The 25,574-nt window shown below is 38.4% G+C and overlaps 5 protein-coding genes across 10 annotated transcripts in view; 2 read left to right on the forward strand and 3 right to left on the reverse strand.

The window, feature by feature from the left end:
- Positions 1 to 1,916: 1,916 nt before the first annotated feature.
- LOC5519232 (riboflavin-binding protein) lies at positions 1,917 to 22,779 on the reverse strand. 3 transcript variants are annotated; one of them, XR_007314021.1, is made up of 4 exons: positions 22,610 to 22,779; positions 20,603 to 20,856; positions 19,839 to 20,172; positions 11,579 to 12,530 (listed from the first exon to the last, which is right to left on the reverse strand). XR_007314021.1 is itself a non-coding variant. In XM_001639028.3 (2 exons), exon 2 carries the CDS (start codon positions 2,944 to 2,946, stop codon positions 2,194 to 2,196), a length of 753 nt encoding a protein of 250 aa, XP_001639078.3. In that variant the 5' UTR covers positions 2,947 to 2,980; positions 19,839 to 19,977; the 3' UTR covers positions 1,917 to 2,193. The 3 variants fall into 3 exon arrangements, 2 of the variants coding, with proteins under 2 accessions (XP_001639078.3, XP_048589720.1); XM_001639028.3 differs by lacking the exons at positions 11,579 to 12,530; positions 20,603 to 20,856; positions 22,610 to 22,779 and adding an exon at positions 1,917 to 2,980 and having other exon boundaries at positions 19,839 to 19,977; XM_048733763.1 differs by lacking the exons at positions 11,579 to 12,530; positions 19,839 to 20,172; positions 20,603 to 20,856; positions 22,610 to 22,779 and adding exons at positions 1,917 to 2,980; positions 13,478 to 13,503.
- Positions 3,604 to 9,437, reverse strand: LOC116603068 (shieldin complex subunit 3). Of its 2 annotated transcripts, none has more exons than XM_048733764.1 (5): positions 9,098 to 9,437; positions 6,198 to 6,439; positions 5,490 to 5,634; positions 4,686 to 4,945; positions 3,604 to 4,479 (listed from the first exon to the last, which is right to left on the reverse strand). In XM_048733764.1, the coding sequence occupies exons 1-4, from the start codon at positions 9,261 to 9,263 to the stop codon at positions 4,710 to 4,712; spliced, it is 789 nt and encodes a 262-aa protein (XP_048589721.1). In that variant the 5' UTR covers positions 9,264 to 9,437; the 3' UTR covers positions 3,604 to 4,479; positions 4,686 to 4,709. The 2 variants fall into 2 exon arrangements, with proteins under 2 accessions (XP_048589721.1, XP_048589722.1); XM_048733765.1 differs by having other exon boundaries at positions 6,216 to 6,439; positions 9,098 to 9,436.
- On the forward strand, positions 9,630 to 15,819 carry LOC5519175 (tetratricopeptide repeat protein 29). Its single transcript, XM_001639094.3, has 10 exons — positions 9,630 to 9,749; positions 11,203 to 11,434; positions 11,617 to 11,840; positions 12,323 to 12,508; positions 12,828 to 12,970; positions 13,103 to 13,169; positions 13,885 to 13,970; positions 14,069 to 14,160; positions 14,440 to 14,563; positions 15,056 to 15,819. The coding sequence occupies exons 2-10, from the start codon at positions 11,238 to 11,240 to the stop codon at positions 15,545 to 15,547; spliced, it is 1,611 nt and encodes a 536-aa protein (XP_001639144.3). The 5' UTR covers positions 9,630 to 9,749; positions 11,203 to 11,237; the 3' UTR covers positions 15,548 to 15,819.
- LOC5519231 (sequestosome-1) lies at positions 15,828 to 19,088 on the reverse strand. Its single transcript, XM_001639027.3, has 5 exons — positions 18,681 to 19,088; positions 17,920 to 18,045; positions 17,117 to 17,653; positions 16,582 to 16,790; positions 15,828 to 16,234 (listed from the first exon to the last, which is right to left on the reverse strand). Exons 1-5 carry the CDS (start codon positions 18,844 to 18,846, stop codon positions 15,986 to 15,988), a joined length of 1,287 nt encoding a protein of 428 aa, XP_001639077.1. The 5' UTR covers positions 18,847 to 19,088; the 3' UTR covers positions 15,828 to 15,985.
- LOC5519230 (copper-transporting ATPase 2) overlaps positions 19,205 to 25,574 on the forward strand; it is a 30,386-nt gene continuing 24,016 nt past the window's right edge. The window contains exons 1-2 of one of the 3 annotated variants that reach the window (XM_048733758.1): positions 19,205 to 19,577; positions 24,148 to 25,240. In XM_048733758.1, the coding sequence (XP_048589715.1) occupies positions 19,536 to 19,577; positions 24,148 to 25,240 (1,135 nt within the window). In that variant the 5' untranslated portion in view covers positions 19,205 to 19,535. Of the gene's footprint in view, positions 19,578 to 19,976; positions 20,114 to 23,422; positions 23,566 to 24,147; positions 25,241 to 25,574 lie in introns of those variants that run through there. The other 2 variants (XM_048733759.1, XM_048733760.1) reach the window with 2 other exon arrangements.

Below are 25,574 nucleotides of genomic sequence, written 5' to 3' on the forward strand. Positions count from 1 at the left end.
AGTGTGTACTGCTGAATCACATAGTAATGAACTAGTCATTTGCGCTCCCTCCCTTATGGTCCCGCAGAAGTCAGGGGTTAATGTGGGGTTTTAGACCACTTTTTAACCAGAATATGTCAAGAGGGGTGGTGGTATTGACTGTTTTTGACTCTTAACTTGGAAACAGGCTTTTATTAAAGTTTAATCCCCCACCCTTCCCTGGGACCATGGGTGTGGGGGTATCAAATGACTAGTGAATAAGAACATCCTACTGTTCTCTTCAAGACATGATTTTTAATTGTCATGTCTTCCAGTCTTTAGCATTCATCTTGGCCCTCAGGTACTTCCTGGTTCATAAAGAGTGAAAACAATTATTTATTAATTCTTTCAAAACATTCTTTTTATCAAGCCATTTATAATCTAACTAATTTTCCACAACTAATACATGAGATGCAAGATGCAGACAATAACAACAATACATATTGAAAATAGGTTTTTTTTATCCTCGGTAAGGAAAATTTCTCTTGTAAATTGAAAAAGCTGCTGTATCTTCTAAGGATATGTATCTTCTTAGGACTAAGAGCACAGGATATAAAGACAAGAACGGTCTTCTTTAGCAGTATTTGACAAATGCAACACGATATTGGTTAGCCTTTATGAAATATCTCAACACAATCAATCTGCCCTGAAGAAGTCTTATTAAAGACGAATTCCAGTTTTTGTTGTATTGTATTTTATTCAACACAATCAAGAATATAGATAAAACGAAGAATGTCAAAACAAAACCTTTTATGCTCAAATAATTTGATTACTAAAATAAGTACTCGCATTCTCAAAGCATACAAAAAGGACAACAAAAAGCCTAATAACTGTCATATCCTCAATAGACAATACAAATATTCGTCCGAAACTCACCTTGCATTGTTTTTTTGATCGTTTTCTTGTGGTTCTTTTCGCTTTTTAATGTGAACTGTTACTTGCTTAAATTTACTAGCTAAAACCAGATAAATCTTGGCGTGAATGAATGTTAGTAGATCTTCTCTAATTGACTTTATCCTTAAGTTACAAAATTTGAGGCAAAATAAATAATCATCGCATAATCGACAAGAACTTTTTCCCTTGCTCCGTGCTTGTATCTAGTCGACATTTCGGGGCCGAGTGGGGCCTGGGAGTCGCGCGGCTGACTGACTGGCTGGCTGGCTGGCGAGTGACTCCACAGGGTACCCGCGCGATGACCACAAAAACCAAGCCGCATACCTATACCATATTTCTATGCCTATGGGGCTACGTGCGCGGCCTGCGGCCGCGCTTAGCTCCGCTATAAAGCACAAACTCAAATATTTTATGCAATAGACAAATAGTGCTATGTTATTAGCACAAAATTGAATGCCGTGAACGATATACTTAAATGTTTTAAGCAAAGGCAAAATGATGAGTTTTTTAAGACACAAAGTGCGATGTTTTGAGACACAAAGTGCGATATTGTGAACTAAACCTGCAATGTTTTAAGCGACAATCAAATAGTGCTTTGTCGTGACACTCAAAGTGAGTTGTCGTGACGCAAATAGTTCGAAGTCGTGACCGAAAGGTGAGATGTTGTTAACGAAAACCTTGAGTGGCCCTCATGGGCTTCCGTAATATACTTTCTATTCAGTCTGTTACAAGCCCTGTTTGAGTCTTTTCACTTTCCTTTGAGAACAAAGAGCATGTGTGTGAAAGTAGATAGACGCTTCGCATAGACTTTATCGGCTAACAGTGTTTACAGCTTGTTGCCATGCAATTCAGATCATGGGTTGATTCCTTTAGATGGATACTTTTGTTCGTTTTCACACAACTCAAGGTACGGTAATACGAGCAGCAAAATCTTAAATGCAGAGTCAAATTGAGTTTAAAATATTAAAAAAAACTTATTTTAGCAAATAAATACAAAAGTCGTGTTCGATTCATCCAATCTTTATTCAGTGAATTCATCCAATCTTTATTCAGTGAATCTATTTCAAAAAGCATGAAACAGCGGGTTCACTTCAGTCAAAGCCATGTGGCACTGGGATAAGGGTTACGCCCCCTAAAAACGGTTATGCAACATTCGATCTCATACAAACAAAACAGTTCAGAACATTCTGAGTATTAAGCCCAACTTCCTAGGGAAAGCAAGGGCCAAGTAAGCGCTCATGTTATAAGAACATAAAATGTCCATTAAAATTGGCGCTCATGTTATAAGAACACAAAAAGTCCAGTAAAAGCGGCAGCGATTGCGCCGACCCCACACATGATCTGCGACGCGCTCGAGGTCGGCGACACAGGCATCGGCTTGGCCGTGCTTTTACCCGCTCCTCCAAAAAGCTTCTCGACAACTGCGTTGTTGGGGTTAGCGCCATTGAAGTTGAGGTTCAAACACTCGCCGGATTTCTGGCTGTACTTGAAGGAGTCACCCCACTGTTTGGTACAAAGTCCGGTACCGTTCTTGTAATATTCGCTAAACTTCTTGCACGGCGTTTTGCACGTGTTTTCGCCACTGCTTGTGTAGTTGAAGCCAGTCAGCCAGTCCTCCGCGCAAGTTAAGTCATCTTTGCATGCATCAAACCAGTCGTCGCAGAAGTTAGAGCACAATGGAGCGCCCAAGAAGCCTGCTTTGTAAGTAGGGTTTTGCCAAAACGCTACATTTGGAGAGCACCGATAAAAACACTCAACCGCAACCTGGAATCTCTCGCATTTCGAACTGAGCTTGGCCTGTCCGCACTGGAGCCACGAGAAGTTTCCGACTCCTTTGACTGGCGACGAGAGCTGTTGCGTAAAAGTCGCGCTGCAGCACGAGTTGTTTTGGTAAACCTGGCAGGCACTGAACACATCTGAGTTACTGGACGGTGATGTCTTGGCTGTTGAGGTCGATAGGCAGGTCTTGGTAAGGCCCTGAGTGCCGATAGCAATGCACGCCACAACAGCAAATGCTAGCAAAACACGCGGCATCTTTGTAGGGGTAGTGATACTGTTCTGTGTTGAACTGTAAGAAAAAGAGAGCGATCATTAAGAAGCAGTGCCTATTATCTGTTACGGAAGTCAGTGGGGTGCCTAAAGGTCAACACCTTATAAGGCTATATTGAAAGACCCCTTACGCAACTGTTTCCGTAGGAGAACTGTCGCTTCCGGGCTCATATTGCTTTGCCACCCGGGGGGTGGGGGGACTCAGCCTGTGTTTGGGTATAGGGGTGCCGCTGGGGGTTATGAAACCTGACCCTGTTTAGGACAAAAACTCTAAAAAAACATACCCTGTTTAGCACAACACCCTTTGACATCCCAGCTTGCGATTTTGTGAATGTAACTTGAGACACACGCGACGCGCAACAATATCACTGCAGGACAATACTTTTTCGCGGCAGTTTTTTATCGCAAAATCGATCACAGAACCAAGCACTATATGTACCCTGTTTAGGATAGAGGCCTGAAAAGTAAACCCTGTTAAGGACAGAGAGGTAAAAACCATACCCTGTCCAGCGGCACGTCCCCGTATAGCCCATATAAGGGAGTACCCATCCCGGGGTTTGCGATTACCCTTTTTTTTCTTTATTTTCGCCGCGAAGGTTTTCTCAGCACATTTCGCGATCTCGGAGAAAAATTGTTTGCAAATTTAAATTCGCGAATTCATTTATTTGAAATGGAAGATACAGGGAAGAGGGCGATACTGGATATATATACCTTATTACACTTAATTTTCGCGACGTCAAAATTATGCGATTTTGAGATGGCTACATATCGCGACACTATATTATCGCGATTTTCCTAAAAACCAGATCACTTTATTTTCGCGATTTCGGGATAATAAAATCAAGCAAAACAAGTGGAATTAAAATCTGTTGTAATCATCAACACTGAAACAATTTGTAACAAAAAGATGCGTAGGCTAAATTTAGTTTAATAAAAAAAGTCCAACTCAACCCCTTACCGTACTATAGGTACATTAGATGACTAAATAGACAAGGTGTTTCCATAAAGCTTATTTAACGGCCAATATTCACCCTGCTTGTGTACTCACTTTATTTTCGCGAATCCTTTAAAATCTCGAAATTCGCAAAGTTAAAGTGACGCGAAAATTAAGTGTGCACAAGCACACTACAAGGAACCAGGACGGGACGGTCGATTTGACAACTGGGGGGAAGGTGTCTTTAAAACATCAGATTTTCAATAAGAGGAGAACAGAAAAAACTGCTGAATTTGAATAATTTCTCATCCAGACTTCACCCCTATTTAAATCATGGGTTAGAAATGGAACTTCGTCAGTACAATTCCTATAATTCCAAGCACGTGATGTAGGTAAGCATTCTCTTTTGTAATGCCATTTGGAGCTGGTAATATCATGTGTGGCATAAAATACCATTGGATCTTATTGTTGTAATGCCATGCTATATGGAATTGGAGCACTATGGTTCAAATGTGGGGCTTATAACGCCATATGGATCTAGTAATGCCTTGCTATGTGGGCTGTTCACATGTGGGGCTTATAACGCCATTTGGATCTTGTAGTGCCATGATATGTGGGCTGTTCACATGCCGTGGGGCTTATAATGCCATTTGGATCTTGTAGTGCCATGCTATGTGGGCTGTTCACATGCCGTGGGGCTTATAACCCCATTTGGATCTTGTAGTGCCATGCTATGTGGGCTGTTCACATGTGGGGCCTGTAACACCATTTGGATCTTGTAATGCCATGCTATGTGGGCCTGGCGCATTATAGTTCATAAACTGATGACTGCCCCATGTGGGTGCACATGGAAAGACATGGTTTCAATCCCAGGGAGACACTGACAAGTGGCATGGAAGATCTCCATGCAGTTAAAAAAGTCACAATAAATCCATATCTCCTTTGCCTCCAGCTGCAGTCTAGCATTGCAATGAGGGAACTCACCCCTCTTGATCTGGAAGCAGAGCTTTTTCCAACAAACATTAATACTGAGGCTTTTCTTAGATAAACCTAAGAAAGAAAAAAAAAATAGGTCAAGGCTGGTGATTGCAACAATGGTCACACCTCTTACAGGTCCTATAAAAAAATAAAAGGGTGTAAGATTTTTAAACAATATCATTTGTGAATGATTGTACTTGGCAATCATTTGTAAATGATTGTACTTGGCAATCAGTTGTGAATGATTTTACTTGGCCCTCAGGGGGGGAATTGTGCCTGACGTTTGTGCTCTCATTTTTTGTCATGTGCTTTTCAAGAGCTAGCCTCACAATAACTCTCAAACAATACAGTCATGTGATGTGGATATGATGTATATATGATGTAAAAAAACGGTTAAAAACTTCTCTGTTTCATCTATTTACAAAAAATATGAGATTGAACAAATAATCCTTCATTAGAGAATTTTGAACCATGCAATGTTTCTAAAACAGTAAAAAGCCTCAATAACACAGAAACCTTACAATATTTCCTATTTATATCTCTCTTTCACATTAAAAAGGTTGAATGTATAAATTATCTAAATTGCTGAAAGTTAATTCATTCCTCAACAATTTACCTTCTTTCAATATCCACTTTCCCCTACGAAAATCTCCAATTTTATATTTTTCTCTACAAGCCACCACAAGATTGTTATCACTATTACAAGGAGAGGTTTTTGCACTTTGCCTTTCCTTCCTGGACACTGCGGAGGCACACCACACCTGAGAGCATCAACAGATACCAAGTCAGTTACTGGGCTAAACGGAAAGTAAAAAGACATAGGAAGAAAGTTGGTAATGAGCTAGGGTCATGTCTAAGAATTTAAAAGGAAGGAGGGGAGGGGGTCCAAAGCCACAAATTATCCCTACACCACAAATTATCCCTTTCCCTCTCCCTAATTTCATATTGTTTTTTTAGCCTAATTAGCACTTGGAAATAATGCATAAGGAGCAGAAAGGAAAACTGTCCCATTGCTTATTGTGGTAGAATGTAGACTTAAAGAACGCCAATCACGCAGCCATTTGAGCTCCCACTCGATGCCGAGTCATAGAAACATTTCAATTCCATTGGCTAATTCAATAGAGAAACCAAAATGTTTTAAATCAAATCTCATTAACTTATCAGACTTCATTTGTTGATTGATATTTTGTTTTCTTGCAAATAAACTATTGTATCTCTAATGGTAAGTAATAAAAAGGAGTGGTTGATCAACATTCTTTAAGACAATGGAAAGAAGTGAAAGGTATAAATGAGGTGTTAGGCCCATATGAGTCATAGAACATACATGATTTGCCATGTTTACCGCTTCTGATGACCAATCATTTGGCGTAATCTTAAATGCATTTGAAAGTTCATTGTGGCCAATAGAAGGAATGCGTTTATTGTACACAGGGCAGAATTCTTGAAGATCCTCTAACTGTCCAGGATCTGATAAACTATTTTTGAATGAGGTTATACTTCTCTTAGAATCTTGTCTTATTTCAGGAGGGTGATATTTATACACCAGTGCTGTCCCTGTTCCAATTTCTAAAAAAAAATTTGCATGGTAATACAAGTGGTAAAAACAATATAGGCAAGCTGAAATTTGTAGTATGAGTATCAAGCTATTCTATTGTCCTTTTCCAGTGAGCTGTCAAATAGACATGCATACTTGCCAACCTTTAGCCTGCATGTAGCCGCTGATTTGCAAAAATATCCTCTCGTAGTGTCTATGCAACGGCGGCGATAATCATGTTCCATGACGTCACTGCTTTAGCAGGAAAACCTATTTTTTTTTTTTTTTTTATTTTTTTTTTTTTTTACCAATTACAGCCTGCCCCTCACATTTGAGGATTGTTGGCTGGGGGGGTCAGAAAGCACTGTCACTGGGGGTGGTCACTGCCAGAGGGTTTATTGCGTCCCCAGCGGTTCTTTTACGTCCCTTCGGTTCAGGTTTAGTGTAGTACAGCTTGAAGAGACGGGACCTCCGGTTTAGTGTCCTTATCCGAGAAGACTGGAAACACGGGAGAATAACTTCAACTCACTTGTGACAAATTCGATTCAAGGCAGGAACCCGGAAAAATCCCCAGTTTGAGCCAGGATTCGAACCTGGGCCACAGCGGTGAGAGGCCGACGCGCTAACACACTAGGCCACCCGTGCTTCCATAAACCTATAATAACCTCTAATAACCTATAATAGTCTCTGATTGGCCAATCATTTAGTTATTTCACCTGGATATTTTGATTGGCTCAGATCGGAAGTCGAAATTATGGGTTCCCGCTGTTTCCAGTGTGAGTTTATTGAGTGGTTTAAATATGGAGAAAAACACTACGACTCTACCACCTATTCTCGATAAATCTTTCCTAAGATTAGACTTAAAGATGTGTCAACATTATTTGGGATAGAGAAACCACTCAAAGAACAAGAGAAGGCTATCTTTGCTTTGCTGAATGATGATGTTGATGTCTTTGTGAGCCTTTCTACTGCCTACGGAATGCCTTTCATTTACCAAGCAATGCCGTTATTTAAGCAGCAGATCACGGCTGCTTCCTTCCAAGTGCACATTCCTTTTACTTTAATTTTGCTAATGTATACCTGCATTCTTTGAAAGAGGGTAATTGACTTTCAGAGTTCGAAGTGAACTTGAGCGTTTAGATTTCTGTGTACACAACACAAGCTCATACATATGCAGGAGTTGCAATTTAGGGTGATGTTGGAATGTTGTTTTGCAGGACGAAACCTTAATGTGTCGCGCGTGCCGAATAATAGGGAACCAATGCACAGATGTCTAAATTAATTTATTCAAATTTATTACAATTGCATTACAGAACACGATTATTGCTGCCGTTGTGTAGACGCTACAAGAGGATATTTTTCAAGTCAGTGGCTACATGTAGGCTACCCATACAGTAAACGTACAGGGATTTTTAATCTTTTTGCTGGGAAATAAACGTTAAAATTATCCTGCGAAACCAAGAGAGTGTCGGCTACGGACATGTCATAGGACCACTGAGCTTGGGCTCCCTGTGCTTTAAGGTACTCGTGCCTATTATCGCCCACTTCCTATTATAGGCCACCTGAAAATAATGTCAAATATTTCGTAAACTAAGAAGAACAAGCCGAAAACTACCAATCGATTTGAAGAAACAACTTCCGTGAAACATGTTTTCAAAAGCTTTTTACGATTGTTTATTATTTCACTTAGCTACGACAATTTATTCATACGCACCGTAAAATAGTTCGATTTTTATTTTCGTTTTAGAATTTTTATTGTTTGTAATTTGTTGGGAAAGAATTTCAATTGGGGCTTACGCCCTGTTTTCTTTTCCCGTCACATTGTTTCTTATTTTCTTTATTTTGTTTATTTCCTATTGTAAACCGTAGTATTTTTGTGTGACAAAGCCAATAAACTAAACTAAACTAAAAATTGTCTTTTACTTGAAAAAGCGATGACTAAAAGAAGCTGTAAAAATATCTAACATTTACCGATCGCGATGAAAATCGCTCAGAAAATCCGCCATTTTGTTGTTGATGCCCCAGGGTGCTTTCTGGTCTTTGTTTCAGCCTCGGTTTCATGTGATCTTTCATTGTTTGGGCCTCGGTCACATGTTCTATTATCGGCCACTCGAACGATTCAAAACAAATTTGAGTGATTTGAGGGAATGCGAGTTTCGCTGGGCAGTGTGACACGCACGTAATGCGTAATGTCAGTTTTCAATCGCTTAGTACAGAGCCAAATGAAGCTTAAAAATGAAGCTTAAGAATTGAGAAGCACTTTTGCAAACTACATTTATCAGGGATTATTGTCTGTGGTATTTTAGCTAAAATAAACCAAGTTTTCTGTGCTATTTTCCTTAAATTGGCAAGTGGCCGATAATAGAACATGCCTGGCCGATAATAGGTAAGGGTGGCCGATAATAGGAAAGTCAAACACTCTCTACTAATTATTGTTTCCTCTCTAAGCAAACCGGTAAATTAAAAATGTTTCTGTAGAATACTCATGTCGAATAGTCAAAGAATCTTCGTAGCAAATTATGGGGAATGAATTTTTTTGTTCGCGAGATATCTCAGCGTAAACATAAAGTGGCCGATAATAGGCACGATTACCTTATAAGTATGGTGTAGGAAAGGGAATGGTTTGTTGTTTGAATCATATAACCAAATCTACCGATATTTTTTGCGGTTTTCCAGCTCCAAATACATACCCTTATACCAAGTTTTGAAGTCTCTGTGGTTGATAAGTCTAAAGCTGTCACTGATATTTCCGTATCCAGTTAGAGTGATCTTCTCCACTATCTCCAAAGTTTGTGAAATTGAATGCAAACTGTTGTCGCCATGTGCTCTCTGGTATACAGAACATGTCATATCCATGCGAAACAACTGGACAGGTATGGAAACTCAGTTCATGTCTTGTCCGCTTGTCGTATAATAGTGCTAACAATGAAAACATAAATGCTCGGTCGGTCGCCCAACTTGTCTTCCATTTTGAAAATACACGATGCTCGCCCCAGGCTCTCGATGTCCCAGATTTGGCGCGTGGGAAAAGCAGAAAAAAAAAATCAAATAAAACCAAGGAAAAATATATGGAAAATGCTAAACTACTAAATTTATTGATTAAAAAAAAGAAAAAGAAAACAGAAAGTTTCAAGCACCTAAAGCAATTCAGAGATTTAGAATAAATATAGGTATAGGGCCCCAAGGCATGCCGGGTTTGTTTTTGGTAAACGTAACCATGGTAGTGACGTCACAACTCCCCCTCAACAAAATGGCGCTTGAAGTACTACAAGAAATCACGTAAAAAACACTGTAATTTCGCTAATAGGAGTCATTGAGAGGAAACAATTCAAGAGTAAAAAGGTAGTCTTACCCCTGTAACGATAATTTTAGTAGAATTTATTGGTTTCGGAGAGTTTTTGGGCTCTTAAATCCTTGTGACTTTTCAACTTCGACACTTGGGAATTGGAAACCTTTCGGTGTGAAAACCTATCGGTGTGAAAACGGTGTGTTTGAGGCTTTCTCTGTACGGCTCTGAAAAGACATATCCTAACATTTTATACGGGAGTGAATCCGGCCAAAGTGAAATATCGATTAGTGTCAAGAATGATCATAAACTGTCATTATGAACGTTGATACCACTATTGTTACTATCTATTAAGTAAGTCCTTCATTGCCATAACGCCCTGAGACGCCTGTAAAATATAGGCCCAACTCCAAAACGTCAAAAATGCAAACTAAACATCACCAGACCCGGATACTCATAGATTCATCCAAGGCATAGAAGACCTTCAAAAGCGCATCTAAGCAATGTAATAGAATTGACTTTTTTGTCAAAATATCAACCTTGATTTCTGACCAATTCGTAAACAAATGCTTAAACTTAGAAACATTTCTTACCAAAAAAGACACAAAATTCCGAACTACAAATAGAGACAAGCAAACACAGATCAAGTCACAAATAGATACCTTTATTGCGCTCCGTCAGGTCCCATTTTACCGCAATCAGTCACAATAATCAATGCTAGAAGCTCTATTAGAAGCGAATCACCATGTTAAGCCTATTTTGCAAGCCTGCACTGTATCATGGGAGTCTTGGAAACACCTTGACAGACAGGCGGGCAATCTCCTCCCCCACAATCATAACAGTTTTTTTTATAAGTCTCTAACAATTTTTGAATAAGGTTGGGTAGCAAAGATGGCCCACATTGGAGAGTATGAGGCCATTCACCAGAAAATTCCTTTCTCACTTGGTGAAGCCCAGACAAGGAATTTTTCCATTGAATCAACCTCAGCGTGCAAACATCCATAAGCACAGCATTAATTATGCCCAAAAAGACTTCATGATTTCCTAAGGCACTCTCCAGATGTGAAAAAGCTGTAATTTTTAAGCAAATTACAAGCAAAACTGTTGAAAGCAACAGGCTGTAGCAGTGCCGTCGCTAGAAAGAAAAGGCACCGCAGTGCATTGTTGGAAACTTCAAGGCATACCGTCTTGGGTCAGCTGTAGCTTAGCTTAACTGGTAGTGTTGGACTTGAGATAGGGGGGAGGTTTCTGTTTTCAGTCTGTTTTTCTTACAATGTTGCTCAAAAGTACTCAGGAGTGAAAGGGTTAGATAGTACATTTGGAAGTATAAGTAAATAGTGTATATTCCATTTGAGAATTATATTTAAAAAGCTGCATACTAAAAAAATATATCAATGAGAACCAGTTCTATATCTGAAATAAATTTTTATTAAAAATAAATCCTACCTTATCCTTTTTAAATTCATGTATTGTTTAAGCTGATACTTATTCTATATTCTTGAATTTCAGATTATTGAGGTGATCCTTTTTATGTTTGTTCTGCAATGACGTCTGTATCAACCCTACCAGCTATAAAGGTTGGAGGTCAGGTCACACAGCAGGTTATTAGAACTGTGCCGTCTTCACCTTCAAAGACAGGTTCCCTTGGCAGTCCAGGGGCACGATCACTGCGAACAGCACCAAGTAGAGGACAACAAGAACTCAAGAAACAACCAAGCTTTGAAAAAATTGAAACTGCCAGGTAAAAAAAAGAAAATATAGGTAAAAAAAATTGTATACCAGTGATGTGAGCCAAATTTCTTACCACCATGTACTGGCTTATCCATGATCGTCTCTGTTTTTAAATGTTTTGTGACAAGAAATATTTATAGAGAGTGGAAGGAGGTTATTTTGACAAACAGCTGAATTTTGATCTATTGTCAGGTATCGCAATACATATGAGCATAACCTATGCCTGGACATGCTTCGTGATGGCTTCCACCAGTCATTCTGTGAGCTGTTTAACCTGATGAGACAACAGCGGGAGGAACAGGAACGGCTTGGTCCAGATAGTGGCCTGGCCAACCAGGTATTACTAGAGGAGGATGCCGACAAGCTGGACCAGCTAAAGTACCACCTGACCACAGCTGAAGCAGCTAAAAGAAGAGGTATGCCAGGGGCTTAGCCAGGAGCATGGCCCAGGGGGCCCGGGCCCCCCCTTCTAGCAGCCAAAAATACAGTAAATGTATGAGTCATTATTTTAAATACAGGAGCAAATGCCTTCACTGGGCCTTTTGGGCCCCCTCCTGTTAAAAATCCTGGCTACGCCACTGTATGCTAGAGCTGTGACTAATAGGTCATTCCAGCTATAAGCATGCACATGTACTCGAATGGAAACGTACCTCAACTACCCTCATGATGGGCACGCTTCGTTTGATGCAAATGTAAAAGGCAAATGCTGCATTCCAGTAGTTGAGGTAGGTTTCTTGCGTGTCAAGCTTATAGCTTGAATTACTATATGTGTCCATTGTGGTTTTGGATCAAATATTCCAATTTTAAACCACCAAATAAAAACAAGATGAAGCAAGGTGGGAGATCTCCATTTTTTGAAAAAAATGACCACTATTTTGACCCATATTTCCTTCAACAGGTAAAATGGACCATGTGTACAGCAGTCTGTTAGCACTAGCTCAGTACTTTGAGCAATCTGGAGATGCTTGGCTATCAGACCATTTCTACAGTTCATGTCTAAAAACTAGCCTTAAAATCCGTGGAGATGGGAGAAGAAAGGAATCTGAAGCTAACTGTAATGTTGGACTTTCTCTTGAGAAAAAAGGTATAGATAAGGTTGTTATAACCTGCAACAAAAATATACTTATTTAGCATTACTTAAATACTGGGATGTATTATTTGAATATTTGATAACAATAAGCAAATAAGCAAATCTAATTTTCAGTCAATTTTTGCTTGGTGTTATGCCCCATATATACTACGTGAAAAATCCCCTTCTCACATCAATACTTCCTGAGACTCTGAAACAGTTGTTAAAATTTACTCCCTGTGAGTAGAGAGTTTTGTGGTCTCTGAGTTTGTTGCTGTTTTCTAAAGGAATGATATTCAAGGCTATGACTCAACTTTTCTCACTCTTCTTGTAGGTGATCTTTATAAAGCAGCCGAGTATTTTGAGTCATTTTATAACCTGACTAAAGGAAGAATATGGCAAATGGACAGTGGAGAAAACTTGCATTCAATGTCTTGTGAGAATCTAAGGCGAGTCTACACTGCTATTTCTGACTTGGTAAGTATACCTACTGGATCCCATACTCTGCTTGCAAGCATTTTCTCATAGAAAATGAATAAGAAACCAATGTTTAACAAAGTTAAAATAATTAGCATGTACATAATTGTTAATTATTTTGTTTAATGATAGGTAACTGAAGAAGATGTCAGGGCTGGTATAGGATATCTGCTGAAAGCATATGAAATGGCCAAAGAGAGTAAGAAAATACCCCTCCTTGCCCCTATATGGTTTGAGGCTCACTGCACTGACCCCATGGTGCACCTTCCTGTGCCCATTTGATAGATACCACACCCCTAATTCTGTAACAGGTCAATTGGGATCCAAAAATACCATAAAAGTTTGTTACTCAGGGAATGTTTCCATGACAAAAGGTCTTTGATATCCCTATCACTTTTGTATCATACTGTATTTCTCTGGGATTATAAGTATTGTATGGGCTATAGAGCAGCCCAAAGGGGGCGGTTGAACTCTCACAAACTAAAAATATAATGTTTAATAAATCACCATTTTGCCATGTTGTGGGACCTCAGCGAATCCAAAATCCTTGTCTTGTGTGCTGTAGCACCTAGTGAATCAACCGTCTAAACCATTTTTAGACGGGTTTTATGTTTTCACTGTCTCGTTATAAGCCATTTGACTGTAAACAGTAAAGAAAATTGATTGGTCATGGTGGTATGATGTGTGGTGGTATGACTAAGTGCAATTCCTGGACAAGAGTGGATTTTGATTTTTCAATGGCTGAGCAAAAACCAATTTGGCTATGAAAATGGTCAAGAATAGGGTCCTCTGCCCCCAGGCCCTTCCACTCCTTGCCCTGTATCGTCATTTGACTTGCTTTCTCATAAGTTAAGCAGTCTCCATCACCACCACCTGTAGGTTAGTACTTGACTTGGTCTCTTTTATTTGTTCAGGTGGAGATACAAGACAAGAGGGACTTGCAGGATATCGACTGGGTGCAGCTTATGAGTCTGTTGGTGACCCAGAGACTGCTCTCTTGGTAAGCAAATATTTCTAAATAAGGAAAGGTAAGTATTTAAGTTATTTCCCAATAGCTCTAATGATATTAGTTAAATATATTTGTTTTTTTCTCCACAGTATCACAATGGATACTTAGAGAAGTGTCAACAGCTCCAGGATGACGTTGGGATGGGAAGAGCTTGCCAGGCACTAGCAAGAGCCTATGAAATGTAAGTAAAACGTTTCATTGACAAAACTTGCTACTGTAGGTCTATTGTGGGTTAAACTACATGTTACATAATCGGCGAAATAAGGATCACAGGTAGCCCAGTGTTTTAGTATGTCAGACTGAAACAGGATGGATATGGGTATCATCAACATAGACACAATAAGACTGACTGACAACAGCACAATTTGAAAAGCTGTTTACTTGTTTATTACCTCTATTACTTCTAACCAGCTTTGATTGCACACAATTATCATTGATATAAAATCTCGCTGTATTACAGACAAGGGGATGTTGGCAGTGCCATGAAATACTTGGAGATGTTTGTTGAGCTGGCTGATAGAGCCAAACAGTTGCCTGAGCAACAGAAGGCATGCTTCTCCCTGGGGTCCATGTACAACTCACAGGTAAGGTTGATGATCATGCGGAAGACAGTTTCTGTCATGTGTACAGTACATAGCTGTCAACCTCGCTTTAGGAAAAATCTTGAGAAAATACAGTGAATGTATCAGAAGTACCAAGATAGCTAATGCGGGAGAATACAGTAAATGTAGGATATTTTCAAGAAAATTAGGCGTAGGAAAAGGTTAAAAATCTTGAGACTCCAGCTAAATATGGGAGATTTGACACTGTGTACCACTGTTATTAATTTTTCAAGAGTTTTTTTAAAAAATGGAGTGTATATTTTAGAAGAGAAGGTATTTAATAAAGGGGTTGTTTTGCATCTTATTATGGGTATTATTGAAGTAGAGTAATAACCACAAAAAAGGTATTCACCTTAGCTCTTCTGGGTCAAAGAAGAGGTTGGAGCATGGTTTGTTTAGACTGAGACTTTGATTTGATGTTGAGAACACATCACATTATTCAAAGCAATTTTTGTTTTTTACTGTTCTCCTCAGGGGAAATACTTGGATAGTGTCAGAATGTTCCAAAGGGCGTATGAAATAGCACAAGATCTCCACAACCCTGTGATAACAGAGCAGGCACGCATTCAACTTGGAATTGCAAGCGGCCATGTTGTGCTGAGTGGCTATGCTTCCTGCATGAATGACGTTAACAAACCAAACATCATCCGCATTCTAGACTTCAAGAGCACACGAGAGGACTCTTTCTCTGGACTTGAAAAACCATTAAAAGGATTCCGGCCTATTTCAAGTGATGACGACAAGCAGTCTCGCCAAGAAGTTATCATGAAAAAGGAGGATAGAACAGGGGAGTCAGGTGTTGTGGAGGAAACCCAGGAGCCTGCTGTTGATGAGGAGGTAGAGGGAGCTGGAGATGAAAATGCTGCTGATGGAGAGGAGGGTGATGTGGAGGAATCACCCAAGGAGAGCTCTGATTCGGGTGTGACGAGCGAAGGGGATGAGATCAACAAGGAAAACAGTTCTTGAAGTGCTGTCTTGAATTATGCATCAGTTCAGCAAACATCCCATGTTTGGAGTTGATAGCAGTTGGGCACACCGGTGCTTTTCACATCAATATAACATGTTTATCGTAACAGTCATTCCAGAATTTGTGTGTACTTTTTCATGACTTAAATGTAAATAGTTTAACTTTATGACAAAGAATTTGAAATAGTCTTACTGCTTCAGTCCTGAATTCAATGCAATATAATATGATGGTTTATGAATGTTGCAGTTGTAAATAAACTACAATAGCTAAAGACAAGTGTTGAATTTTTCCCATTGCTTTATTTTTTTTCCATTGACACCCCATATAATATTATAGTATGAGCTGACAATTGAATCTTATGAAATCCTGCACTAAATTATTAGATTACATACAGTGAAAAAGCTACATAGCCCAAGAGTTCAAACCAAGGCAATGGTCTACTTCTTTCCCTCAAACTGAATGGCATCCAGCACTTTGCCAATATCGTACTCCTTGGACTTGATAAGCTGGGCGAGCCATCCACTATCATCCTCAAACCCCATGGCACGCATCTGGGCTATAGCCACCTCTAAGGGGTCCACAGGTGCCTCATCTGTACCCTCTGCTGCCCCTCCCTGATCCTCAGTTGTGTTCTCTGACTGGTTTTCTTTGTCAACCAACACATATCCTTCTCCATGCTCGGTGTCCTGTGTTCAGATATAGTTATATGCAAAATTATTTTCTATGCACCTGTTCATTGACACCCTAATTCCCAGACAACATTTTGGATCCTTGGAGTTGTTTATCAAAAAAATGGGTAATTACTGGGCCTGTTATCAACATTTTGAGTTCAGCTGTATAGTCCTATAGTCATTTTCTATGTTAAAAGTAGAGGCTGTGGTTTATAAGAGATTCTACACGTTGACCAGCAATTGTTAATAGTGTAAATTGCTAGAGTACTTGTCTAACTCAAAAACAAAACGATAATGCCAATAAACATAAAGCAAAGTGGTTACACCAAGTCTATGGTGTTATTTATTTCATAAGACTATACCATAGGGAGGCTGTCTGTGGCTTCTGCTGTTTTTCCATCTCTTTCTTCCTTGTGCTTGCCATGTTTTCCTTTCTTGTGGGCCTTTTTCTCGTTCTCACTGTCACTGGAGCTGCTGCTTGAGCTGCTGGAAGAAGAGGAGGAGGAACTATCCTTGGGGTACTTTTTACCATGCTTTTTGTGGGAGCAGTTGCATTTTCCTTGGCAGCAATCTGTAAAACAGGGTTAAAGTGAGTTATTGCACACCATAGAATATGAATGGAACAGCATTTTTTTTTAAAAGCATTACACAGATTGAAAATTGGCATGCTAGAAAAACATTAGGAACTGTAAAATTAACTGTGGCAGAGAGTCAAGGGAGGCGCACACGCAATATTTTCGATTGCGCTACCACATTTTTATCCCTCTGCCGTCACGAATCTTATGTTCGCTATTGAGGAAGGTAAGTCTGTCCCATTCCACAAGTAGATAAATCAGATTTCCTTTCTCCTACAAATATAGCCTAAGCCAAACACAGTGCTATAATGTCAACAATTACCTTGCTCATCATCAGCATAAGTGTGGACTTCAACTCCCATTGGGCCTAGAAAGGAGGCCAGTGCTTCTCCCATGTTGTGCAGAAAGGGTGGTCCTACTGGGACCTCCTGTCCTTGTTCTTCAGCAGATGTACCAGGTTGTGGCTGCTCAGTACTCTCTTTGGCTTTCTCCTGATGCCGATTGCACCTAGGGCCTCTTCCCTTGCCACAATGCCCCCTGGGACCTCCACAGCGGCGGCCAGGGCCCCAGAAGTGACCTCTGTGGCCATGCTTCCAGGGCCCAAACCCTTGGGCAAAGTGTTGAGGCCCAAAAGGTGGTGGTGGGTTGGCAAACGGACCATGGAAATGTGGATGGGCCCGTGGGGTGCAAATGCGGAGCATCTCATGCTCACGATGAAGACCTTTGGCTTCACATTTCATGCACAAGTCAAAGTCAGGGCAGATGACGCACTTGAAGCGGGTGCCCATGATGTTGACATTGCACCCATCACATACAACGCCGGGGTGAATGGCGTTTGAGGCCCCAGAGTCATCTGAACCTAAAAACACATAAGGGTCAATATAAAGTAGACATTTTTATCATGAATGATGGTGAATAATAATACACACATAAAAAATATTGCAAGTTTTGAACATGAAAAAGGATTGAAAAAATATTTTGACTTTAGACGAAAGGCAATCAAGTATTTAGTTATAAAATTGGATGTTAGTTAAAATGTGCTGAGTAATCATTTACAAAATATACTGGTCAATTCAAATATAGGAGGTGTAGGGGTGTAACATAGTTTGGATTATGATTCTTTACCTTCGGGGGGTATGGGCACTTCACCAACGGGCTTGATGAAAAGGCGAAACACATTTCCATTTAGACTGCCAAGGGCTTCAACCAATTCCTCATCACTAGAGAAAGTTACGAGTTCTTCGTCAGAATCTGGAAAATACACAAAACAAGTATAAACAAGCAACGTTTTGCAACAGTGATTATTAGAACCGGGTTGGAAAAAAAATAATAAAACAGAACTTTCTGAGGCAAAGGTGACGACAACAAAAATTAAAGGGGGGGGTAAGGGTTTTAATATAGCAATGGTATATCTTTTAGATACTTTTTGCAGTGTCATAAAGTAGAAAATACAATCTGGGTTAAAATAATTCTTTAGTTGTAAATAAAGCAAGGACTAGAAAATTTTTTCAGGCATTTCTGCCTAGTCATGGTTCTTTACAGTTAAACATTTTCGTTAAAATTTCTTTGAAACTGTCGTAAATCAACTTTCTTCGTAATGCACAGATAATGTGAATATAAGTACGTTAAAAATTCTGTAACACAAATCTGTAAAAACAAAATAACAAACGCAATTTTGGTTTCATGTGTTTCCTTTTTTTTGCAGTGTCATGCTAAGCTCCATCTTCGTCTCAATCGAACCCATATAAAAAAAAACGGAAAACATGTATCATAACTAAATTTAACAAAATCACAAATTGTGAATGCGGTTAGGTCGATTTTTTTTTCACCTTTGATTAAGCTATAGAATCGTAACATTTAAACAAAACAGTGTAAAAGGCTTATACCTTTCCAGTAGAGTCGAATCCCTCTGCCTCGAACGTTAGGAAAAACCGACTGGACTTTCTGAACCAAATAGTCATAGTTGGTTGAAACTCCTTCGTCGACGGCGAAACGTCTGATCTCTTGGTTGCCGTCATCTTGGAGAAGATAAGCTTTCACGGACAAGGACATGGTTGTCTTGTTTTTGATCCTTTGCGTCTCAATGTTTTAGCTACGGTTGTGTATTCTTGGTCGACGAGCGATCGCTTTGGGCGATATCTTTTGCTTGAAGGCTTTTATACTGCGAGAGATTTTTCAACGTCACCGAAACGTAGCAAGTTTAGAACTGCAAACTTGCTGTTATCATCCGCAAAACAATAATATTTTGCATCGTCACCGAGTTTTATTCCCAGTGCGCAGAATCAGACTTTATTTTTAGCAACATGATGTCATTGTAAGCAACACAATCATAATTGACAATAGCGCTCTGGAAAATTCTAGAATACCCGAGATAGTGGTAATTTTGCTGTATCATCGTCGCCTAAACCATTTCTATTTTCGTTCACAGTCTTGCCAATGTTTTTGTTTATTTATTTTTGTGCATGGTGCTTGAAAGAGAGACCCTGGGAAAGAGTTGGCACCATATTAGGTGAGGGATGGGCAAAGTGCTCTTTCAAATGATCGAATAACGAGCCACGTACGCACTTGGAGACGAGAGAGCACCATATCGATAAATGTCCTATATAATTTTGTTGTACAAATTGTACTATTCTCGCTAAAAGTGAAACAGTTGGTTTTGAGTGCAATGCTACTGATTTTTCGTATTGAAAAAGGGCAAATTTGAGCGTGAATAAGAAGTTTTTGTAAGGGACGTTTTTGACATGTCACGGGAGATATCAACCGAAAGTGTCCCCGAGCCAATGGTAAGTTTTATAGAAGATTTGAGAATATTTCGTTAACAATTTATCCACGAATAAAGTAGAAATACGTTTCAAATAATAAAACTTATACTCAAAATTGAATTTTGCCTGTGTTGCGAAACTAAATTTCTTCTACTCTTCCTTGTGTCTTATCTGTTTCCTGTCACGTGATCTTGATTTGCTTGTAAAGAAAACATGGCGGGATTTGGGAAAGGTACAAATTCCCAAAAATCGCCATGAAATAATAAATCGAATAACTCTTACCCGTCCAGACAAGTAAAGGACTCCGCTAGAAGTCAGGGGTCTCATCCGAGTATCTTATTTCCTCAATTCTATTGCGTAATCGAGAGATATTTGCGAGAGACGAGTTGTGTATGTCAACCGTGTCGAATCACTCGCGAAAGTAAACCACAACTTCTATTCAACTTCTGAAATGGGGTCAGTCTAGTGGATATTGTGCTTGACTGGTAGAATGATTGAAGAGTCCATCAAAGTCTGTGAAAAGGTCTTGGAGATTTCTTCGTAAAATGGAACCAAAGGTATGAGTAATTCAATCATGTAAAGATTCTCTCCTGGATCGGCATGGTGAGATCAGAATCTGTGGAAAAATAAATATAATGTGATAGAATATCATGCGATATCGCCAAAAAATCATCTGTGAATTGTGACAACTACGTCAATAGTACTGGATAATCTCTCTATTGTAAAAATCACTTTATGTTGATCATAATGTGTTTATCTAGTGTTTGGGTTTATAAGCTATCAAACTCTCTAACCGAGCGTGTAAAATGGTTTGATAAAAAATACTTAAAAGGCATATATCATTATTCAATGTTCAATAAATCGCCCAATAGGCTATGTTATAGGTAAATATATAGTAAAAAGTATCACATCTTTCCGTGTCATGCACATGCCCCCTTGCCTTTGTAGATATAGAGGCTGGTTTCCATGTAATTGCACTCAATCCCACACTGTTACACAAGCTCAGATAATCACAGTCTAGGGCATACAATTATATGGAAAATCACCCTGCGTTCGTGTGCAGTTATATGGAAACTACATTGCGATAATAATGTGATAATGTGGTCGCTTGCCACCATAGGGTCATTTTACCTTATTCTTCTTTATTTTCGAGTGTCTTAATTTTTGCAGATATTTTCTTAGCACATTTCGCAAGTACTTAATTTCACGATCGTGCAGAAAAATGTGATTGCAGGGGATTTAATTTTGTCAATGGTACCTCCAATCTCTATCATAGATTTTTCTTTATCTAAAGTTTGAGCTTGCGAATTAATAAAATAAGATAGTTGTGATTTAATGTAATCAAGTGCAATCATATGGAAACCAGAGTAAACAGACAAACAAGTAACCATCTTATATTCCATAGAAATTTCAACAACTCATGTCAAAACTATCCTGTTCCCCTTTGGAAAATGAACATTCATGTTTCAATCAGGGTAGTTAACGATGTCTATTATTCTGGTTTAACAACCTCTTAAAAAGCTTTTTTTTCTTTCTTGAAAACTAAAATGCTTTTGTTGTAGCCCAGTCATAAAATGCATTTTTTTTATTGTCTCAAAATTGATCTTGTTATACATTGACTATAACACTTTTTAAATTATTATTTTTTTATTAAATTGAAATCAAATTTTGAATTAATAACTTTAATTTATTAGATCGGACCAACAGAATAACTGTATTTCCTATGGTCCCATTTTTCCAAACTTCATCTTTAGAATATTCTGAATTATCCTGCAATTATTCTTGTTCAGGTTTAACCCAGAACTCATGGGTATTTAATCTTTCTTTTGTATTTGATAGAATAGAAAAGATTACAGGTAATCCAAGCTCAGTGTGTGATCACATTATGTTTTCACTTTTAGTTTGTAGTGAACACATCCACTCTTCCCTCCCCAGCAGTGACATATCCACTCCACCCACCTCGGCAGTGACAAACGAATTCAAGATTTCATCCTAAGATAGATACCCTCACCCCTTCTATGATCTTGAATGTCTTCATCACCCTAAAATCAAATAAAGTGAAAAAGGAATAGATATTTATTTCTTGAAAGCTAGTACCCGAATCCTTAGCGGGGAGGGTTATGGTAGTAGTTAGTCCCGATCTCCCCAAACCATGTCTGGGCTGACCGCCATGGTCATAACCGTAGGGCAAGTTGGATAAAAAATGTGTGCTTTCTGAGAAAATAGAATTTAAATATTGAAGTGAGATTGGTCTTGATGGCATGTAAAAGGATCACACTAAAATGATGTGAAAGAATTTGCAAAAATATTGAATTCTGTGTGAGCTAGAAGCGAATTAGTACAGCTTATGGTGTCTAGCCAGCCAGAGCTTGCTATGTTACCTCTCTTCTTGTATTGGGGGAGACCTAACAGTGTAACTCACAAAATACTCACCCAGGTAGCTTATAATTTCATTTAGACTACATTGAAGACATGCCAACATGTAAAAATATTATCAAGTTTTGAAGAGTTTATTTCATAATAGAATAAATGGCTCATTTGTACTCCCATAGAGACGCGATGATTAACATGATCACACACTGTGAGAGCTTGTGGTAACTGTTGAAAGATCGCTTAAATAATGTTAGTGCTTTGAAGATTGATGTTTTTTTTTTTTTTGGAAAGCAATCCTTTTGAATAGATTGGGGCCACCTTGAAGGGCTCCAAAATGCCCTTGCATCTTGGTTCTCAAAGATAAAACACTTGGCTAACTTTTCCCTATCAGCCTTTATTTTACTGTAGATCAGTTTGTTATTATTAAAGATCTTTCCTTTGATCTTTAGGCTACTATTATTGGTCAGGTTTAGTTAGAGCCTGTTGCCCTTGTAGCAGCACACATTGCACATAAGTAAAGTATTTTATAAACAAGACCCAGGTCCATCTACCTATAATCATAAGTAATAGTGTTCTATCTGCCTTAATTATTGCTAATTCTTTGTGATGTTATTTAAAAAAAAGGAAGTAATAGAAAGTATAATGTATGCTTGTATATTTCATGAATTGTTTTGACTCACCTAGGTACTGTAATTTTTATCATTTCTTCTTTTTATGTTCTACCAGACTGTTGCTTGTCTTTTATATGCCAACAAAACATTTTTGTTAATGTAAAAAAAAAACCCTGCAATTTTGTGTTGTTGACTATGTCTATTTTGACACCAGGAAACAGAACATAAGACACAGCAGCTGATTAAACTGACATATATATGAATTTTTGGATTTTTTTCTTGTTTTTGTAAAATAAAGATCAAATGCTAATTTTGTCATCTTTTGGTCTATTTTTTTATTTCTTGTATATAATTTGCTACCACACAATCTATTATTTTTAAGGATAACATTTATAAGCAGTGTGAATACAATTTTCTCTTGAAAGCCCTTTGTTTGAGAGACATTCATCTTGCAATTTAATAGAGTATTGTTTTCTAAATGCTTTTTCATTTCCTTTTAATATTTCTCTTGTGGTTTTCATTGTTTTATTTTACTGCATATATTAACAGTAATAATGCCTTTTTGCAGCCTAAACTGAACTAAGTACTGTAGTTAGTTATTTTTTCCCAAAAAGTTAAAAGACAACATCTAAATACCATATATTTTATTCTATAAAAGGATATTTTTTATGTATAAGGAATAAGATACAGATAAATATATGGGTGAAAAGATAAGAGTTGAACTTTATATTGTCTCAGCTGGGAGATTGCCTTTTGTTTTCAGCATCTTAAAGTAAACAATGAGAATCTTCTTGCACTTTGATCCTACCTTTGATATAACTGGCCCATGGTGTCAAAACCTGTGGGTGTACAGTACATTGTATAGAATTTGATCTCTACAAATCTGCATGCTAACAATTTGAGTGGGATGTTTGTGTCTTATGATACACCTGAAAGCTTCTCCTTAACTCATTGTTTTGGATAAATTTGACTCTGTTTCCTAAAAAGAAGATTTCACCCAATTTACTAACCCCAGCATTTGTAAGGTAACTGTTTAATGTTTTTTGTTGAGTATAAACTGGGTTTTTAACAGGGTTTATTGGATGGCCTGGTGTTTAACAGTTAGGACAGATAATTATATGGTTCTTATGCTTTCCCTTACTCTTAACTTACCTCTACAAATTTACTTAAAGTTTTACTTCATATCTATCAAGACTGTTAATAGATTTATTTATTTTTTTGGTAAGTTATTTGGTATATCACTGAAATTTTTTTTGGGAAAGAATTTCAATTTGGGCTTACGCCCTGTTTTCTTCTCCCGTCACATTGTTTCTTATTTTCTTTATTTTGTTTATTTCCTATTGTAAACCGTAGTATTGTTTTTTGTGTGACAAAGCCAATAAACTATAAACTAACTAAACTAAATCTTGATTTTTTGTCATGTATTTTTAAATTGTAGGTTTTTTTTAGAATAAAAATGTATGCATTGAGTTTATCAGTAAGTTTTATAGCATATTCTTTTATTTGAACATCTTTAATTACTTCCTCTGTGTTTTAAATATTCTACCTAAGAATATCTTATTCCAATTTATTTCAATGTTTTATAGATTTCTCTATTGTTTCTCCAGGTAATCATCAAGGATAAAGGGGGAGTTACACCTATCCCAACACAGAGGGACCTCCCTCCTGTTCCAACCCTCGAGAGTACTGCATCAATTGCTGTTGCCTTACAGTCTGCTGATAAGGAAGCCCTTAACATAGCATATATTGCAGTCAAAGGAATGACTTGTAACTCCTGTGTCAAAACCATAGAAACAAGTATGTCATCGACAAGTGGTGTGAAAGATATTAAGGTTTCCCTTGAGGAAAAAGAGGCGGAAGTAACATTTGATCCAAAAATAACAAATGGGACATCTTTGGCTAATGCTATTGATGACATGGGTTTTGAGGCCTGCCTTAAGAGAGTTGTGGACATTTTAACAAAGCAGGAAGTTGCTCAATCTAAAGGGACTTCTATCAAGAATGCTGATGAAAGGGAAGAGGAAATAGAATTTACAGTTCATGGCATGACATGCCAGTCATGTGTAAAGTCAATAGAGAAAGCACTCTCAAAGAGTACAGGAGTTCTTAATGTAAAAGTCTCTCTTCCTAAGGAATCAGCAGTTATCAAGTATAGGAAACTCCTAACAAGCCCTGAGAAATTAGCAGAGCTGATTGAAGATGCTGGTTTTGAAGTTGTTCTTCCTAGAAAGGGCTCAACAGATGTTGAGACTGTGATGATAACAGTGCAGGGGATGACGTGCAACTCATGTGTAAACACAATAGAGAAGAACATATCAAAGATGGATGGAGTGCAATCTGTTAAAGTCTCCCTAGATGACAAATGTGCAAGACTTGAATTTGCCCCCGAAAAGGTTACTCCTGAACAGATGCGTGAGGCTATAGAGGACATGGGTTTTGATGCCTTGTTGCTAGGCAACATTGTCAATATGACAGACAAGGACATTCATACAGCTGTTATAGGAATTGAGGGAATGACTTGTATGTCATGTGTGAAGACGATAGAGAAGGAAATGGCAAGTACAGCTGGTGTGGAGATGGTAAATGTGTCCTTAGACCTAAAGCAAGCTGAGTTCAAATTTAACCCATCCATAACTACGCCACAATTCCTGTGCAGTGCTATTGAAGAGATGGGATTTGAGGCTTCTTTGCCATCTAAAGGTACACATTCAATTCCATATAGCACTATTAAAGCTTTAGCATTTATTAGGATACTCTCACAAGACAGGTGCAACAAGGACATGTGTCATGGATGAGCATATTGTCAAAACTACAGTATGGCAACTAAAAAAACAACCGTCAGGGGGTTTCAGAGTAGGCACTGGAGATTGATAAGTAGGGGATAGAAGTTATTTTATTTTATTTAATCAAATGAAACTTAAATCAACTTGTTAAAAGGAAAAGTAGCCAGCTCTTGGTGGAAAAGAGCTGCCCCTGCCCCTTTCAAAGCAACTTTGATTTACTTAGGACATATTATGAATGGTGAACTATCATT

This window comes from Nematostella vectensis, chromosome 10, assembly GCF_932526225.1.
Source record: "Nematostella vectensis chromosome 10, jaNemVect1.1, whole genome shotgun sequence".
Classification (NCBI taxonomy): Eukaryota; Metazoa; Cnidaria; class Anthozoa; order Actiniaria; family Edwardsiidae; genus Nematostella; species Nematostella vectensis.